The sequence below is a fragment of the Plecotus auritus genome (genome assembly GCF_963455305.1).
Source record: "Plecotus auritus genome assembly, chromosome: 6".
Taxonomy (NCBI): domain Eukaryota; kingdom Metazoa; phylum Chordata; class Mammalia; order Chiroptera; family Vespertilionidae; genus Plecotus; species Plecotus auritus.
This window is the reverse complement of record NC_137773.1, coordinates 131,861,199-131,880,134: the sequence shown is the minus strand read 5'-3', so window position 1 is coordinate 131,880,134 and position 18,936 is coordinate 131,861,199. Positions and strand designations below refer to the sequence as shown.

Here is an 18,936-nt window from a genome sequence, read left to right as displayed (position 1 = left end):
TAAAGCTACACATACTATACTAGATCTTAGCTTTAACCAACAAGAAACGATACCTTTCTTAAGTGGAGAGAAGAGAAAACTCATCCGGCAGGCTAGGAAAGTTGCACTTACATCAAAGTGTAAGTTTTACTTACACAGGCTTTATCCCAGTAACCTGTTTGACAATCACCAACTGCTTAATTCCAATTTCTTTTCACTTGAACCAGTACTTTTTTTTGTTGTTAACAATTCAAAACTATACATTATTTTACAAGCATGTGTTTGGTTTTGAAAATAAAATTTCAATCCACAAATTTACCAAAATCTATGCAAGCCATTAAGAATCATAAAAAAGCAAGGTTTATAAAATACAAAGAACTTTAGACTATATAGACTAAAACTAAGTTATTTATAAGGTTACCAAGTAGAGTCCCTAATAACTTAATAGATATAGTTAATGAGGTATATACACCTTTATTGCCTTATTAACAAAAAGTCATATGTAATCTCTCTGCACTTCAGAAATTTGTAAAGCTAAAAAGAAAAGTGCTGTGAACTTTTTTCTTCTCTGTAGAAAAGCAACATCACTAACAGTCTATGTATTCTGCCATGAAACAGCACTTATGTACAGTGTCAAAAATGGTATTTTATCAAAACTAAATTTTAAAAGTTGCTTCCCACTCTGTCATACAAATGATAGCAACCCAAACTTTATTTTCAATTTAAACAATAAAATTCACTGGGATCTGTATTATTACTCAGTGTCAAGTATATAAATCAACTTTACTAAATAAGAAAATCCACTTCAAACATTTTTAAAACTCAAAAAGAACACACACAATTATATATTTTATCATTTTATTAGGAATAATTCCAAATGGGTTATGAAGAAAACTTATTCATTTGAGTTTGATGAGTTTTCCAAAAACTCTTAATGAAGATATGTTCACCAATAAACAATAAAACATCAGCAGAACTATCATATACTGGGCAAAGAGTCAGGCTGATACCAAAAGCAACATGCAACATAAAAAAGATACAATATAAAGAAAGACAATCTGCTGGGTATTAAAAATCATCTCCATATGAACTCTTTGCTACCAGCATAGAACTAATTAGCTATTGAATCCAAACCACACCAAAGTAAGCTTGGCTGATGGAAGCCAGGAGTCATAATGGGGGGGAGAGGAGGGAGGAGTAATAAGTTCCTCAGTGCAAGAGATCTCAATAGTGTTTTGGAGCATTTCCCTGGCTGGTACAAGCAGTATTAGAAAATCTTTTTGGCAAGGGAGGAAAATAAATACAAATGGAATGCTACATTTTTATTTTTAAATCAGCAGACTGTCCCAGGAATGATAATGGTATCAGTAAAGTAGCAAGGGGATAACTTTAAAACATTATTTTCTGTGGGCTCAAAAAACATTTAAAACGGATTTATTTAAAGGTGTCACAATAGCTAAGTCCAGGCATTTAGGCTTAAAGGAAGTAAAATTAAAAGAGGGCACTTTTTTCCCCCCAGGTTAAAGATAATTTCTTTAAAACCAAGCATATTGCTAAAGTGCAACATTATACTTGGTAAACAATAATTGGCAACAAAATAAGTTTAAACGCTGTAATATTCTGCCCAAACCAGTCCCAGATACTGTTTAATAACCAAGATGCAAACTAATTTTGTTGTAACAAGCCTAGACAAAATTCTATCCAACATGTCCTTGATTAGGTATCCAGTTTCATTTAACGTTTTGAAAGCTCATTTGACAGCCAGTCAAGTCCCTCATACAGACCAGTTCCTTGTGTAGCACAAGTGGCTTGAACATACCACTACAAAGAAAAAAAAACACAAGAAAATACGTGATTAACACGAGAGTATGTATAACACAGAGTTTAAAATTTCTGAATCAGAAAATCATTTTCCCCCAATTGCTCAGTGGTATTATTTAGTCAGCAGTTTCCATAAACGTATAGAAAAAAAAAGAAAACATAAGCCTGGCGGTGTGGCTCAATGGTTGAGCATCAACCCATGAACTAGGAGGTCACAGTTCCATTCCCAGTCAGGGCACATGCCTAGGCTGCAGGCTCCATCCCCAGTAGGGGGCGTGTAGGAGGCAGCCAATCAATGATTCTCATCATTGATGTTCTATCCCTCTCTCTGAAATCAATTATTTGAAACAAAGGAAACAAAATACATAAAACCATAGACATAAATGAGTAAATAGTGTTTACATTTTATATTTAATGATTACTTTTATATTTAATGATCTCAGTAACTATATTGGGAGTTCTCTCATAATTCTTGCTTCTCAAAAAACTCCTCTCACATTTAAATCTACTTCTACCCACACGTTAAATTTAACCAACTATCTACTACTTAATCTAAAAAGCATATTCATGGGAATATTAGTAACAAACTACCCACCTATTCCTTATAACCATCTTATTTCCCATTTTTTTAAAAAAAAGTTCAGAATATAGGAGGCAAAATTTTTAGAGTATGGGCTTGTTGATATTTTTAGAGACGTGCTTTTCAGATAATTTATCTTTAGTCATGCATTCCAAAAAGTTCTACTTTTTAAAATTGGCAATGAATCATTTCTCTAATAACTATGTACTGCCATGAAAAATTACAAATACAAAACAACTTATATTGCAACACCACTGAAAGTATACAATGTTGCCAAGTATTACTTGAATATCAAACACCCTAGAAGGCTGGGAAAAGGCATAAGTTTATATCATAGCATGGAAAACTGCTATCCTTTACAGTTTATTTTATTTAAATCAGCCTGGAACATCTCAAACAGTCTCTACATTATTGCCACAGTAAAGTATTTGCCTTGCTGACAAGCTAATGAAAAACTATTGTAAAGCACAAGCCATACTAGTAGTTTGTGATATGTTTACATATAAAACTGCATGTTGTGTTTTGCCGATATTTAAATCACGGATATAAAATAAGCTGTTAGAGAGGGAATATTTCTTGTAATTTTAAATTCAAAACTTAGAAACATCGATGAGAAAGGAACATCATCTATAGGCTGCCTCCTGCAGGCTCCCTACTGGGGGTTAAGCCCACAATCTGGATATGTGCCTTGACCGGGAATCAACCAGCAACCTTCTTGGTTCCTGGGTCAACACTCAACCTCTGAGCCACACCAGCCAGGCGCCATACAACCTTTTCATATTATGGTACAAAACAATATTATCTAAAATATGGCTCCTAAAAACCAAATTACAAATTATTTGCTGCAGTTATTTAAAAGATATAAAATTTAAAATACCAATAATTTTTTAGTATTACAATTTACATACAGCAGTTTTCTACATATTTATCAATACTAAACATTTTGAGGATAAAGTTAACAAACATTAAATAAAATAAAGATACTTAAATCTTTGGATCCTTAACAAATATTTATTAAAAGTTAAAAAAGTAGAGAAGGTATCAGCATTTTTTAAAGTAAAACTGAACACATTTATAACAGTATGAAATAAAGCCTGAAAGGGGTCATATTTGTGTAAGCAAGAGTAAACTATAGTAAAATAATGTGTTCATTATCTGCTCAAAGGGGATAACTAGTTAATAAATTTTTAAACTAAATACTTGCTAAAGCAATTATCCTAATAATTCTAATAGTCAAGAAGTTCATATAAACCAAATACTTACTGTTCTGTTACGAAGAGACTGAAGACCTAATTTATCTGTCATTTCACTGATGGCCATAGCATTTGGCAAATCCTGTTTATTTGCAAAAAGCAGCAACACTGCATCTTGCAACTCATCTTCCTGAAGCTGAAAATAAAAGCTAAGACATTAACAACTGTAAAACTGGAATTCAATTATTGTAACAAACTAGGTAAAACACTGTCTTCCTATATGTATTATTAAATATCAACCCAATTTCTCTACGTAAAGTTATGGTATTCCTACAACTTAAATGTCTTATCCTTCAGTTGTTGCGGTTTTTTCCCCAGTACTTATATATATTTTATTTGTAAGTAAGCCTGTGCTATTTTTTAAATATATTTTTTTATTGTTGACAGTATTACAGATACCTCCCGTTTTCCCTTCTGATACCCCTTTCCACCCAGCCTCTATCCCCCCGAGACCTTCACCCACACTATTGTCTGTGTCCAACTGCTATGCATAGAAGTATTTAAGTTCTCTGGTTTATCTCTTCTCATCCTCCCTCCTCTCACCCTGAGATATGTCAGTCTGTTCCATGCCTCCATCCTCCAGTCTCATTTTGTTGGTAAATTCATTTTGTTCATTAGATTCCACAAATAGGTGAGATCATGTGGTATTTGTCTTCTCTGACTGGCTTATTTTACTTAGCATAATAGTCCCCAGTTCCATCCATGCTATCTCAAAGGGTAAGAGACCCTTCTTTTTTACAGCTGCATATTTCATTATGTAAATGTAACAGTTTTTTTGTTGTTGTTAATCCTCACCCAAGGATATTTTCCCATTGATTTTGGAGAGTGAAATGGAGAGGGAGAGATATATAGAGAGAAACATGGCAATGTAAGAGACATATCCATTGGTTGCCTCCGGCACATGCCCCAACCTTGCCGGGGGATCGAGCCTGCAACTGAGGCAGGTGCTCTTGACCTGAATCAAACCCAGAACCCTTCAGTCCGGAGGCCGACAAACTATCTACTGAACCAAACTGGCTAGTAACACAGCTTTTTTTAATCCATTCCTCTACTAATAGGCATTTGAGGCTGTTTCCAAATCTTAGCTATTGTAAATAATGCTGCTATGAACATAGAGGTGCATATATTCTTTCTGATTGGTGTTTCTGGGATTTTAGGATATATTCCCAGAAGTGGGATCTTATCCTTCAGTTTTTAAATCCTGAGCAAATAATTATATGCCTTCAAGTAAAGCAAAACTTTTTCAAGCCAACCATGCTATACTCCATTAAGGTAAAACATTTATTCAGCCTTCATGATCATCCATTGAAGGTAAGACTGGCAAGGATAAGAAACACATATGGCAATAAATATTTATGACAGGATCTTATGGTACTTAGTAGTAGAACTATTTAGATAATGATTCTTTTTGGACTTTCCAGCCAGCTGGACTGGACAACAGTGGGACAACAATATAATGATTAGGGTATTAACAATATCATAAAAAATGCAAGAATACCACCAAAAGTAGAAAACCAGTAAAAATGAGGTTCTGATACATGATACAATATGAACCTTGAAAACTTATGCTCAGTGAAAAGTAACGAAAATTTTAAAAATTTACAAAAGACCACATATTGCATGACTCCAATTATATGAATGTCCAGAATAGGCATATGTATATAGAGACATAAAGAAGATTAGTGGATGCCAGCGCGGGGGGGGGGGGGGGGGGGGGAGGTAGTGTGGAGAAAAGAATGGGGAATAAATAATAAATGTTCTACGATTTCTTTATGGCCAATGAAAATGTTCTAAAATTAGACTGTGGTAACGGTTGTAACATTTTGTAAACTAATAATCACTAACTTGTGCATTTCAAATGAGTGAAGTTTATGGTATGTTACTTTTATCTCAAAACTATTTACAAAAAGAGTAGAAGGGGTGATATGCAACTCATCAGACAAAAACAAACCAACAAAAAAAACACCGCAGCAGTTACTTAATTACACATACACTGACAAAATGGTTTTACAGATTGCACTTGTTTTAGGAGCGATAAATGAGAATTAAGATTTCATTTCAGTAATCGTTTTATGGCCATAATTTGAAACCATGGCAAGTTTCCTCAACAACCCTACCCTGCCCTGGCTTTTTAGCAATACAGACAAATGAAAATATTAATTCAATACATGGCCAGGCTAAGATGCCACTGGCAACCAAAATCCTACTACCTTCCCCGGGATTCTTTGTCATGGTTACTATTACAAAACATTTCAAAGTACACATTGTAGGCACAATATAGAAAAAACTAAACCAAATGACCTTAAGAGCAAGGAATCTGAACCAGCATCCCTCCCATAAAGTATCAAAACTACAGATTTTATACCTATAAAATAAAAGACTGGACTAATGTAAACATCCTCAATCAGAGATATGCATCAAAAGCAGTCATGGAGTATTCTAAAAACAAGCTGGTATCACATATATGTCCTTATTCCCCCATTCCCCCCCACACTCCACTCATGCCCTCACCCCCCTGGTGTCTGTGTCCATATATGCATTCTTTAAGAACCTGTGATGATAGTTCTTTCTGCCCTAAAAAGTATAACTTGTGTAATCTAATCACAGTTAAAAATGTGCCAACCACTAACATCACCACTGTTACCTAGGAAAAAATGCATCCTGGAAATCACAAATTAAAAAAAATATTCTTACCATTTTTTGCAGCTCTTCAGCTCCTTCCTGAATTCTTTCACGATCATTGCTATCTACCACAAAAATAAGACCCTGAAAAAAAATTGTTTAAATTATGAGTTAAATTTAAAGGACACACTAAATATGAAACACAAGCATAAGCAGCAAAACCATATCAAGAGGTAAATGTTAAGAAGAAAATGTCCCATTATTTAAAAAAAATAGAAAAAAAAACAGGGCTCTAAATCCTGAAAACAAATTTGAGCACTATTTTTTACTTCAACATTTGAAATTTTATTTTAAATCAAAAGAGATGACACTCTTAACCAAATGAAGTCTTTTCTCAGTTCCGCTAAGACTAAATTACCCCATTCCATTCCTTCCCTGTGCCCTTGCATGTTTAAGTGCAGATAAGTTTAAGTAACAAAATGGCTGCTAGTGGGGACAAAAGGAAAAAAATAAGCCAAAGATTCATAAACTTACTAACTGAACTTATTGAAAGGAGTACAGTGTTTAAAAAAAAAAAAAAAAAAGAGGGAGAAGAGGCACGTTACAGCAGTTTTTCTATGCTTCATCAGGAAAAGTTAGCCTTGCTCCAGAACTCAATCAGGGTAAGGAAGTTTTAAGCAAAATATATCTAAAATTCATGGTTAACTTGATCAAACAAGAAATACTTAATAAAAAGGAAGGTAGTAATCATTCTTAAAGATATTCACAAATATTAGAATTTTATACTACAAAAGAAATGGAATTGGGAAGCAGTTCATTGAATTAAGACTTTTCTAAAAAATTTCAAATGGGAAAATATAAAAATGTTTTCAACTTGGAGGGCAGATTAATTTTATAGTTTTATTAAAATCTATTCCTAGTAATACAAAAGTGATTACTTTGAATGTTCTCTCAACCCTGATCACAGAGTATTTATGATCATTTGTCACTTTTATCACAAACTGTCTTGTGCTACTTATGTAAGTAACTAAATTAAATCCACTGAAGACAAAGGTCTACATCACTTTGTATTTACTCCTAAGTATTGCATTGAGTTTGCCAGGGTACTTAATAGTCATTTTAGGTTATGGTTGTTAAATGACATAATATCCTTTTGATCTAGCAACTTTCAAACCCATTTTCTTTATGTCTGTTAGAAACCATCCTTTTTACATATATTTTTTAAAAATTGATTCTAGAGAGTAAGGGAGAAGGAGAGAAACATCAATGATGAGAGAAACATAGATCGGCTGCTTCCTGTACACCCCCTACTGGGGATTGAGCTCGAAACCCATGCATGTGCCCTGACAGGGAATAGAACCTTGACTTCCTCTTCATAGGCTGATGCTCAACCACTGAGCAACATTGGCCAGGTGGAAACAATCATTTTAAACATCCTAACCTTTGAAAAAAACTTTTGGTACTATGAGAGCCAGTATGGCATAGTATAAAGATACCCAAATTCAGATCTCAGCACTACTTATTAGTTATCCCCCCTAGAAGAGTTAATACCTCTAAAATGTTCTACTTTTTTTCTGTACTATCAACCCATTTTTATTGTTTTAAAAATAAGTAATGCTATCAGTCCCAAAATAATATGATTGAGAGGGAGAATTATTAGAAATAAATTGTTATTCACTTCCTTGGACAGCCTAGAATCAAGAGTGTAGAAAGAGTAAAATTCTAAAGATAAGTCTGGCTATTATAAGATTACTTAAATGGCTAAATATTTATTTAATTGTTTAGAACAAAATAATTGGAATTATCTAGTGAGGGAAGAGGAATTTACTTCAATAAACACTGTGTCCTGGATTGTTAACACAAGTTAAAATCATGGCATAGTTTCTTTTAAATTTTATAGCTGAAAGAACTGGTCAGGAGTGCTGGCAAATCTAGCTATAAAAGCTTAGCTGTAATTATCAAGTAACACATAAAGCTTTCTCCAGCAGGCATGAGGTCCCTAGGAAGAAGTACTTGGACTTTTATTTAAGGTAATACAAAGAGGTTAGGAATGGATCTAATCTCAAATTAAGACCTTGTAACCAACTTGTGCAGGCTGGGAGGCCCCTAAAACGTGCATGGCAGGGTATCTCTTTGATAAGCACACCCTGGGAGACGGTGATGAGAGCTAAGCCTTAGTCTGGCTTCCCACAGCCACAAGTCACCAAAGCAGTACATGCATGTTGGAGTTACCTTCCCTTTTCTATAACTTGTACCAAATCATTCCTTCATGTCTTTCATTTGTGCCATTCCTTCAAATAAAGTAATTTGGTACTCCCACACACAAAAAAAATCTCAAAGTAAACTACCAAGCATGCTAAACAAATCTAGGGATAAAACCAGGGCTACCCTTGGTTAAAAATTATAAGGTTTAAGATTAACAAAGTTTTACTTTGCACATAATTTTACTTCAAAAACCTGTTTCCTAAGTGATATACCTATGACTTACTTTAAAATAATCCTAAAGGTGAAGTACATTAGAGGAGTACTGATTAAAAAATATAACCATATCCTAATAATTAAAGTTAATTAATAGATATGTGGGAGTTTATTATGTTACTCTCTCTCCTTTTGGGTATATTTGAAAATTTCCAAAACAAGATTTATTTTTAAAGCATGTGACTCATCAAAATATCTTTTCTAACCACAGCTATGCTAATGAACAGAAAACATTCTAATTTTTTCAATATATTTGTATTGGTTTCAGAGAAAATGGGAGAAATAGAAACATCGATGATGAAAGAGAATTATTGATTGGCTGCCTCCTGCATACCCCCTACTGGGAATGGAGCCCAAAACCCAGGCATATACTCTGACTGGGAATCAAACCATGACCTCCTGGTTCATAGGTGGATGCTCAACCACTGAGCAACCCCGCTGGGAACATTCTATTTTTTAAATAAATAAACAAGCTACTTACTTAAACAGGACATACTACTTAAACCTGGTTGCTAGGGTATTCACTGCCACCTGGTGGCAATGTACCTCACTTGTATACAATGTTATGAGCTGGAGACCAAGAATAACTGCTATCTGCAAATCTTAAACATATGAAGTGCTTGTTAACATCGCACATTACTTTGGAAACACAATAGAGTTGGAAGCAGGTTAAACAGAAATGTAGAGCAAGAACCAGCTCTCCAGTCTTAGGTAAGTCATTCCAAGCTTCAGTTTCCTTACGTATAAGAGTAAGACTAGAGCAGTGATTTTCAAGAGGGAGCAATTTAGGTTGTTGCAATTGAATTGGAGGGGAAGGAGGGTGCTGCTACTGGCACCTAGTAGGTAGAAGCCAGAAATGCTGCTAAAGATCCTACCATGTGAAGGAGAGCTCTCCCTTCACCCAACAACAGAATTATTCCGCCCGAAATGTCAACAGTGCTACTGTTGAATTACTCTGTACTAGAGCCTTGCTCCGCAAAGTAAGATCTCAAACAGCAGCATCAGAACCACTACCTGGAACTTGCTAGAACAGAAACCTTAGGTGTTACTTAGCCAGGCCCTAGTGAATTGATCTGTATTTTAGCAAAGACCCAGGTAATTAATAGGCACATTAAAGTTTGAGAAGCACTACTAATGCCTAGTTTATATTCCCAGAAATTCTGATTCAAGTGGTCTGGAGTTATGATCAGGACTTTGGGATTTTGAAAACTCCCCAAGTTACTCTAATGTGCAGCCAAATTAAGAACTTCTGCTCTAATGTCTCTTCCATTTGTCATTTATATACACTACACAGTAATATAAAACTATCTTACAAATCAACAGGGCAGATTAACCTTAATATATTTATGTAATGCTTTTTTTTCTTTAGAATTTTTAATCCTCACCTGAGGATTTATTTTTATTGATTTTGAGAGAGAGAGAGAGAGAGAGAGAGAGAGAGAGAGAGAGAGAACACATCAATGTGAGAGAAACATCAATCGGTAACTTCCTGTGCATACCCCAACTGGGAATCAAACCAGCAACCTTTTGGTGTAGGGAACGATGCTCCAATCAACAGAGCCACAAGGCCAGAGTTGTAATGTATTTTAGTAAAGTAAACAATTAACTGGGGTAAATGAAGAATGATTGTCTTACATTCATTAAAAACTCCAATGACAGAAAGTTATACATATCTTACTTTCTAGACTAAGAATGAAACCAATAGAACTACTGCTGAAACAGCTAATTCAATCTTGAGAATAACCCACACACACTTAAAAATATTACTATGACAGCTATGTAACTCTTCCACCCTCGGTAATTTAACCTCAAAAGCTTAAGAGTTCACTGACGAATATGACAGTGATAAGAAGAATGCCAACTCATATAGTATACACCAACAGCCAGTTAAACAGTAAATATTAACATAAATTTTAGAGCATGAAACCTATAAAGAAAAGTTATAAAAAATGTATATCATTCCTTACCTGGGTATTCTGGAAATAATGCCTCCAGAGAGGCCTTATTTTATCTTGACCACCAACATCCCATACTGTGAAACAAATATTCTTATATTCTACTGTTTCCACATTAAAACCTACAAAAAGAAAGACCAAAAAGACTGCTGTGCACAATGTCTTTAAGAAAATAAACCCTTTTATTGTAGAATTATCTCAGAATTGCTTTCTTTAAGTTCCACTAAATAATCAACAAACTTAAAAACCTAGGACTTATAATGACGAATGCATGTTATTGTACATCTGTTTAGACAGAATGTACATCAAAAGTGAACCCAAAGGTAAACTATGGACCCTGGGTGATTATGATGTGAAAATGTAGATTCATCTATTATAACAAATGTTATCACTCTAGTGAGTGATGTTGACAATGGGGTAAGGGATAATTTGGAATACCTCCCAGTTTTTCTCTGCAAATAAAACTGCTCTAAAAACAGTCTTTAAATATAAGGCAGTTTCAAAATTGAGCTCTATTCTATTTCACTTTATAATAATCACCTGTAAACTTTCTTACCAATGGTAGGAATGGTGGTGACTATCTCCCCTAACTTCAGTTTATACAGAATGGTCGTCTTGCCAGCAGCATCCAATCCAACTAGAAAAGACATCACACGTTTTAAATATAGACCAAAAGCACACACTAAGAAATTATTTTGCAACAAATATATAGTTTGAAAGCTAAAGTTGCCTGGTCAAGGCACAAATGAGTTAGAAATAAAATTACCTCATTTCTGATTCACTTTTTCTTTCTAGACCTAAAGAGAGAGCATGTAGTAATGAAAAGAAAATAGTATATGGCTGATTCAGGCAATAATTTCTAGATTTGCTTTGCCACAAATTAGTCAAGTGCCTTTAAATAAGTAACTCTAGGAAACTAAAGCCAGAGGAATTAGCTATAAAATAAGGACACTGTATCAGATAATTTATGATCTCCAACTCAAGTCTGTATTATATCTATGACCTCCTACCATTTTAAAAAACACAAATTAGAAGTTGAATCAGAGAACACATAAGAACTGAATAAAGAACTAATTTTAAGATTAGTAAATTCAATACTATGTCCTAATCTCTTATGAGAACAAAAGACTGGTTAATATGAGTTGTAAAAATGACCCTATCATATTCATTTCCAACACGTCTAAATTCTTAAAATGCTCCCTTGAGGCATATACAAGTGTGGAAGAATGTGCTTGGTTTCTGAAAAAAATTCGTGGAAGTCATGCCCTGGCCGGTTTGTCTCAGTGGATAGAGCGTAGGCCTGCAGACTCAAGGGTCCCAGGTTCGATTCTGGTCCAGGGCATAATACCTTGGTTGCAGGCACATCCCCAGTGGGGGATGTGCAGGAGGCAGCTAATTGATGTTTCTCTCTCATCGATGTTTCTAGCTTTCTCTCCCTCTCCCTTCCTTTCTGTGGAAAATCAGTAAAATATATTTAAAAAAAGAAGTCATACCACTTTATTACAGTGATAGTGAAGAACAAATTAAATGCTTATTTTAAGTACCTCTTAAAACCTGAATATTCTACATTGTTTGCTAAAGTCTTCATAAATGGAAGGTCAGTATCTAATAATCTCACTGAATGTACCATTGTTGTAAGGATATCACTCACATTTGGCCACTTGAATTTCCACATTACCACAGATTTTGAAATTCAACCCAGTGCTGATTTAAGCAAAGATGTTTTTTAAAAATTTAAATCAAAGCAAGACTTGGCACATGAAACCAATCCTATTAAGTTTTAAAAGAAAACCAGAAATCACCTCACTTATCTAATCTACATTCCTGTGCAAGTAAGTTCAATTTTGATCAGTTACTTCAAAAACAGAACTAAAGGCTATAGGCAATTCATACTCCTACCCTTTACGCTTTGTTTCCTATAAAGCAGGGGTGGGGAACGTCCATGTAAGGCCCTCAAAATCATTTGGTCTGGCCCTGCCAAGGCATTAGGGATGCACCAATTTAGCAGAAGTTGATAATTTTTATGGCCCATGAATGATGTTATAAATACCTAAATGGCCCTTGGCAGAAAAAAGGGTAGCTTTAAGATTTCTCTGGAAACTCTGACATCTTAAACCTTCTTATTCCTGTGTCCTCTAATAAAACTTTGGTCTCTACTTCTTCATCCTGGGATTCAGGTTTATTCTTTCCAAAATACTGACACACTTACTAGACAGAGTGAGCAGCCCACTCTCAGCCCTCACTCATGGACATAAGAAAAATCAACTATTACCTGGAAGTGTTTTGTTTTTTGAGTATGGAACATTACCAAAAAATTGAAAACAAACTCGAAAAAAACAACACAAATCTTCAGCAACAATACAGAAAATGGGAATAACATATAATCTTTTCATTGTTCAAAAAAGCTGTCTCTTGAGAGCATAAATGCCACTCGTGATTCTGATCAAATTTTAAAATAAAGCAAAAGTCCCCTTTAACTAAGTCCAAATAAGATTAGGTACAAGTCAGAAGAACTGAAATTGAGATGGTGATTAGGAAAAACACCTGAGTTAGAATTTGAGAACTATGGCACATGCCACTCCTCATTGGGGTCCAAATGAACCTCATATTGCCATTTAAAAACAATGTAGCCGAAACCGGTTTGGCTCAGTGGATAGAGCGTTGGCCCGCGGACTGAGGGGTCCCAGGTTCGATTCCGGTCAAAGGCATGTACCTTGGTTGCGGGCACATCCCCAGTAGGAGGTGTGCAGGAGGCAGCTGATAGATGTTTCTCTCTCATCAATGTTTCTAGCTCTCTATCCCTCTCCCTTCCTCTCTGTAAAATGTCAATAAAATATATTTTTAAAAAAATAAAAACAATGTAAATTCAAAAATTTGACAAGGAATGGGAGAAAACCAGAACTATGATTATATAACTACTTAAGTTCTAGTAATCTAAATTTAAATTTTAATAAAAGCTTTATACCTGCCTGTATGCATAATTATTATTCTACTTCCATATTGTTAGATTTTTTTGGTAACATAATAAACACGTGTTACTTTCATTAAAAAAAGAACAGCCCTAGCCAGTTTGGCAAAGTGGATAGAGTGTTGGCTGGGGGACTGAAGGGTCCTTGGTCCGATTCCAGTCGAGGGCATGTATCTTGGTTGTGGGCTTGATCCCCAGTAGGAGGTGTGCAGGAGGTAGCTCATCAATGTTTCTCTCTTATTGAGGTTTCTAACTCTCTATCCCTCTCCCTTCCCCTCTGTAAAAATCAATAAAAAATATACATATATATTTTTAAAGGAGTTTACAAAATAGTGCAACCATAAGGTTTTTTAAGCAACCGCAAGTTATTTTTAAAATAAAAACTATGACAATATTTAAATGACTTGCAGCCACATAGAAGTTTCTAAAATCATGAAGATATCTTTTGAGTTGAACCCAAAATGAACCAAAAGTTTTTAAAAAAGGTATTTCTATTGAAGATTTAAGATGCACACATTAATGTTTACCATCATTTAAAACTCATTATACAGGTCTTTACTCAAAAACATGTTGGTCTAACAATACTGTGCTATTTTAATAATTTCTTAAGTTTGTACTTCCTTAATGTTCCAATGTTTGGCAATGAGACTTCTCCACAAAATGAAAACTATAACCAATTTTTAACTAGCCAAGATAAGACTCTAATCTGTACAGTCCAGTTATGTCCTCCCTCCCTCCCTTTCACCCCCATAAACAACTCACTGTATTGAAAGATACACTGGAATTACTTGTTCTCCTTTAAGTGGACCCACACTTGGACCAAAGTGTTAACAGCAGCAAAACTAACCCCAAAAATCTTTGTCAACCATTAAAAAGTTTGTCTACCAAACTGTGGCAGCAAGAAATATTTATATTTTAAATTAAGCTAGATTTCAATTAACTCAACTTGGAGAAAAAAACAGATGCAAAAAGGAAAAAATTGGGGGGAAAAAAATAAAATTTCAGATATTTTTCTTTATTGTTTCATCTTTCAAATTTTCTTACAAAGCTTGAAATACAACTTCATAATAATTTAACATTGAATGTTTACTGTGTTCCAACCATATCACTAGGTGATTCCATCCATTTTTATAATTTAATCCCCACAATAACCCTCCATTTTTCAGATGAAGCATCTGAGGTTCAGTGATGTCTCCAGAATCACAGGAATAATAGAGAACAGATAATTCAACCCCTGGGTCTTGTGGAGAAATTAAATCCCTCATACTAGTGGGAATGTAAAATGGCATAGCTGCTTTGGAAACAGTTTGGCAGTTCCTCAGAATGTTGAACATAGTTAACACCACCCAACAATTCCACTCCTAGGTATTTATTTACCCAAGAGAATAAATAACATATGCCCACACAAAAACTTACTCACAAATGTTCGTAACAGTATTATTTGTAATAGCAAAAAAGTGGAACCAATCCCATTTCCATCAAACAACCCCATTTGAACAAAATGTAGTATATGTATACAGCAGAATTATTGTTCAGTCATAAAAAGGAATGAAGTACTGATACATGCTATAATATGGATAAACCTAGAAAACATGATAAACATGAAGTGAAAGAAGCTAAACACTAAAGGTCACATATTGTATGACTCCATGATACAAAATATTCTAAGTAGACTAACCCACAGAAACAGAAAGTAAAATAGATGAGAGGTTGCAAGAGGAATTGGGGGATGGGGCAATGACAGACATTTTGGGGGTATGGGGTTTCTTTCTGGCCTGATGGAAATGTTCTAGAATTGAAAGTAGTGATTGTTACACAACTTTGTGAATATACTAAAAACCACTGAACTGTACATTTTAAAGGGATGAATTACATGTTTTGTGAATTACATCTCAATTTTTAAATTAAAAACAAAACAAAACAAAAACACTAAGACTGATGCCAGAGCTCTCAAATAGTATTTGTACACTGCCATTACATTCTTCTGGTGTACACAACCTATATTAATATTTTACCTACTCAGAGGTTTGACCATCACAGGATCCTTCCTCCTAAACCTCTCTGGTCCTCCCTCCCAAAATAGTCAAAATATAAGGGAAAGGCAGAACTTAATTGGTATTAGCAATCTTTTAGAAAGCAACATTTTTCAGCTTTTCAACAGTCAAGAACTTGCAAGTTCAAACAATAGAATTAATAATTCCCCTACGAATACATTGGTGGTTTTCAGATATAAACAAAATGTGGGGATCATTTACTGAAATTACGTATTATCAGATCAAGATATGTTGATCCTACGTAAAATAGCATAATGCAGGCTACAGGAGAGATAAAAGTTGGAAACTCTGAATATAAGCTCATATTAGTTACAGGAGCTATTCCTCCTTGGAGGGAAAAAACTACTATGATTGACGGATTTCTGTTAATCTTAGTTTGTTACTTTAAATCTGATATTGTTTTTAACTAGTTTACTGCAAGCTGTAACTTCAATCAAACACCTTTTTAAATTACTTGAACTTTTGGGAGAGTGGATATAGGAATAAAATTTAAAATTCTCCACAGTAATTTGGCAAACCAGACTCAGTAGCTAACTGGTATCTTTTTAATTATAATACTTTAACAGAGGCAGACATCTTGACTATTATTTATGCTTTCACTCAGAAAGCTGAACAAAAATTTCTAAGTATTATCAAACTTCCAAATCATCTATTTCTCTATCCATCATATGGTTACACTTCATCTGATGAGTTACCATATAAGTTGTTCTTGTGACTGAAGTATTTTTAATCAAGGAACCTAATTATCCTGAAATTATAAAACAAAATAATAGCAAACCTGAGTAATAAATGAATAATTCCGAATCATTACTTCTATGCCCTGCATAAATGCACAAAGTTAAATACTTTTCCTCTTCCATTTTCTTTCCATCATTTTTGAGGAGTAGGGGAAGAAATGCTCCCCTAATATAGTAAAAACAGGACAGTACTTATAGCATAATTCTACTATTCTTTTCCCTCTTGTAGCCATCACAAAGATTAAGGAAATGAAGAACAGCAATTTACTTCCAACAATCTTCAGGAAAAGGACCAAACATACATTTCCAGGAACACAAGGTCGTACTAGTTCATCTCTTTAAGGAACAGGCTGAGAATTAATTTATCACAGTCCAAAGTCCTCTCATTGACTTGCGATACTTTTTTAGCCTGCCATTTTTCAGTGACTTTTAAAGCCTAAATAACATGCTTGTCCTCCTAAATCCCGTCTTCAAAAATGAAATCCAAGAAACACTTTGAAAGACAAAATATTTTGATTTTCCTTGTGAATCATTCATTAACAATTGTTCCATGAATTGTGAAGAAGTTAGAATCTTAACAGAAAAGTTAAAAAAAGAACCAAATGTGTTTACCGTAAATCTTAATACACCTTGAAATATTACTGAACTTTGCTTTGGAAAACTTTCATTGGTACAACTTGAAAATAAAACCTTTACCCTTTCCACTCTCTAGAAAACAAGGTAATGAACCAAGTTTCAATTTTAAAGTTAGAGGGGCACCTTTTAGCATTATTGGGATCCATGGATCTTAGCTACAATGCAGACTACCTACAGTACTACGGGGAAGGGGTTGCTTACTTCACTCAAATGACATGTCCCTTCTCCCTCAGCTGAGCGAAAAATGACCCTGCAAAGCAGGTTTTCAAAAGCCTATTTCCCAAAAGAATTAAAAAAGGACACCTTTGTAAGTATTAAGAAGGCTACCCTAAAATTAAGCGTCATAAACTTCAGTTACTGAAAACTTGTTATCGGCTTAAGAAAATTACTTTCTGAAAGTTTTCCCCACCATTAAACCTAGCCAGCTGGGCTAATAAAACTAGGAATAAAAAATCAGTTTGAAAACCAAAGAGAGTGAATCAAACACATTTAGTGTTTGAGAGTGGCTAAAAGAAACATGTTCATGAAAAACTCAGTTTTCAGGGCTACTAACGAGGAAAAGAAAAATATGAAGCGGAACCCAGCGCGAAGCAAAGTTTAGCGAAGTGAGCACAGAGGACTCCGGTCTCTCCTGAAACCTTGGGTGCTCCCCTGCCACCGCGCTGAGCCCGGCCACTTCCGCTCCCGGCCAGCTCCGGGCTCTGGGCGACCGCTCGCTCACATACCACTGGAGTGTGCAGTGTGTACACGGGCGGAAAGGGGGAGGAGGAGGACTGGAGTCGCTCTGCCTTCTTCCCGACCCGACCGCTGCCCACACCCGGGGAAGAGGGGAGCCAGATCGCACTCTCAGAAGGGGCCCCGCCGGTGTCTTTCTGGGCTTGAGATCCCAGGTCGCTTCCCCCTATATCTCCGCCCAATCTTGTTGGCCTTTCAATAAGATCAAGGAGGAAGCCAAACGCAGGAGGAGGAAACCTTGCCCACGCCGCTACAGGGCCTCTAGGACAGGTCTGGGACGACCACCCACCCTTCACCCCATTGTTCCCCCTTAAGAATTCCTCCCGACCCCCAACCGCCGCCCCTCCCCCACCACGGCGAAATGAGGCAAAACCAGGCCGCGACACCGCCGCAACCGCAGAGACCGGCGTTCCCCGACCCCCACCAGGCTCGGACTCAGCTCTAGGTCACTCACTCACCCATCAAAATGCGCATCTGCTTCTTGCCGAAGAGGCGGGAGAAGAGGGAGGAGATGGTGAGGCCCATGGCGGTAGTTGCACTCGCGATGGGCAGGAGCAGATGGGGTTTGGAGCTTCCCCCGGCCTTCTACTTTCACGCTCCCGACAAACTGAGCGAGGAGAAGAGCTAATGAAGAAAGAGGGCGGCAGGGGCGGCTCGCTAGCCGGCGCGCCGGGCGACGCTCCGCGACCGGAATCAGCGGGGTGCGGACCTGCTCGACGACTGCCGCGGCAGCTCCGGCTCTAGTGTTAAGGCTTCGGCTGTGCCACGTCACTCGGCAGCCGCGGCGACTCCGACAGCGGCCCGGCCCCTCCAACGCGGACAGAATCGCGTCACCGCCGGCCCATCCCCCTGCGCTTCCGGTGCTTCCCGAGCTACTGCGCCTGCGCATGGAACGGAGTGGCCAGCTTTGCTGACGTGCATCCCCAGTCGCCGCCACCTCCGGGACGTGGCTGCAGGAACCAGGCGAGGCCAGTTAGCACAGGCGTACTGGGGGACAAAGTCCCACAATGCCTCGCTTTGTCACCTCCAATCAGACTTTAGCGAGACCCTTCCGCCTGATAAGTGAGTGCATCCTGGAGGCTATAATCCTTGCTTCCGGAAAGGTGGGTTGTGCATTG

General features: G+C 36.5%; 2 protein-coding genes across 2 annotated transcripts in view; both read right to left on the bottom strand.

Annotated features, from left to right (window-relative positions):
- The window catches only part of DNASE1L3 (deoxyribonuclease 1L3), a 969,732-nt gene that overhangs the window by 436,303 nt on the left and 514,493 nt on the right, over nucleotides 1-18,936 (bottom strand). The window lies entirely within an intron of this gene.
- On the bottom strand, nucleotides 224-18,914 carry ARF4 (ARF GTPase 4). The gene is made up of 6 exons (XM_080672184.1): nucleotides 18,277-18,914; nucleotides 11,245-11,325; nucleotides 10,701-10,810; nucleotides 6,328-6,399; nucleotides 3,644-3,769; nucleotides 224-1,800 (listed from the first exon to the last, which is right to left on the bottom strand). The coding sequence occupies exons 1-6, from the start codon at nucleotides 18,341-18,343 to the stop codon at nucleotides 1,714-1,716; spliced, it is 543 nt and encodes a 180-aa protein (XP_080528310.1). The 5' UTR covers nucleotides 18,344-18,914; the 3' UTR covers nucleotides 224-1,713.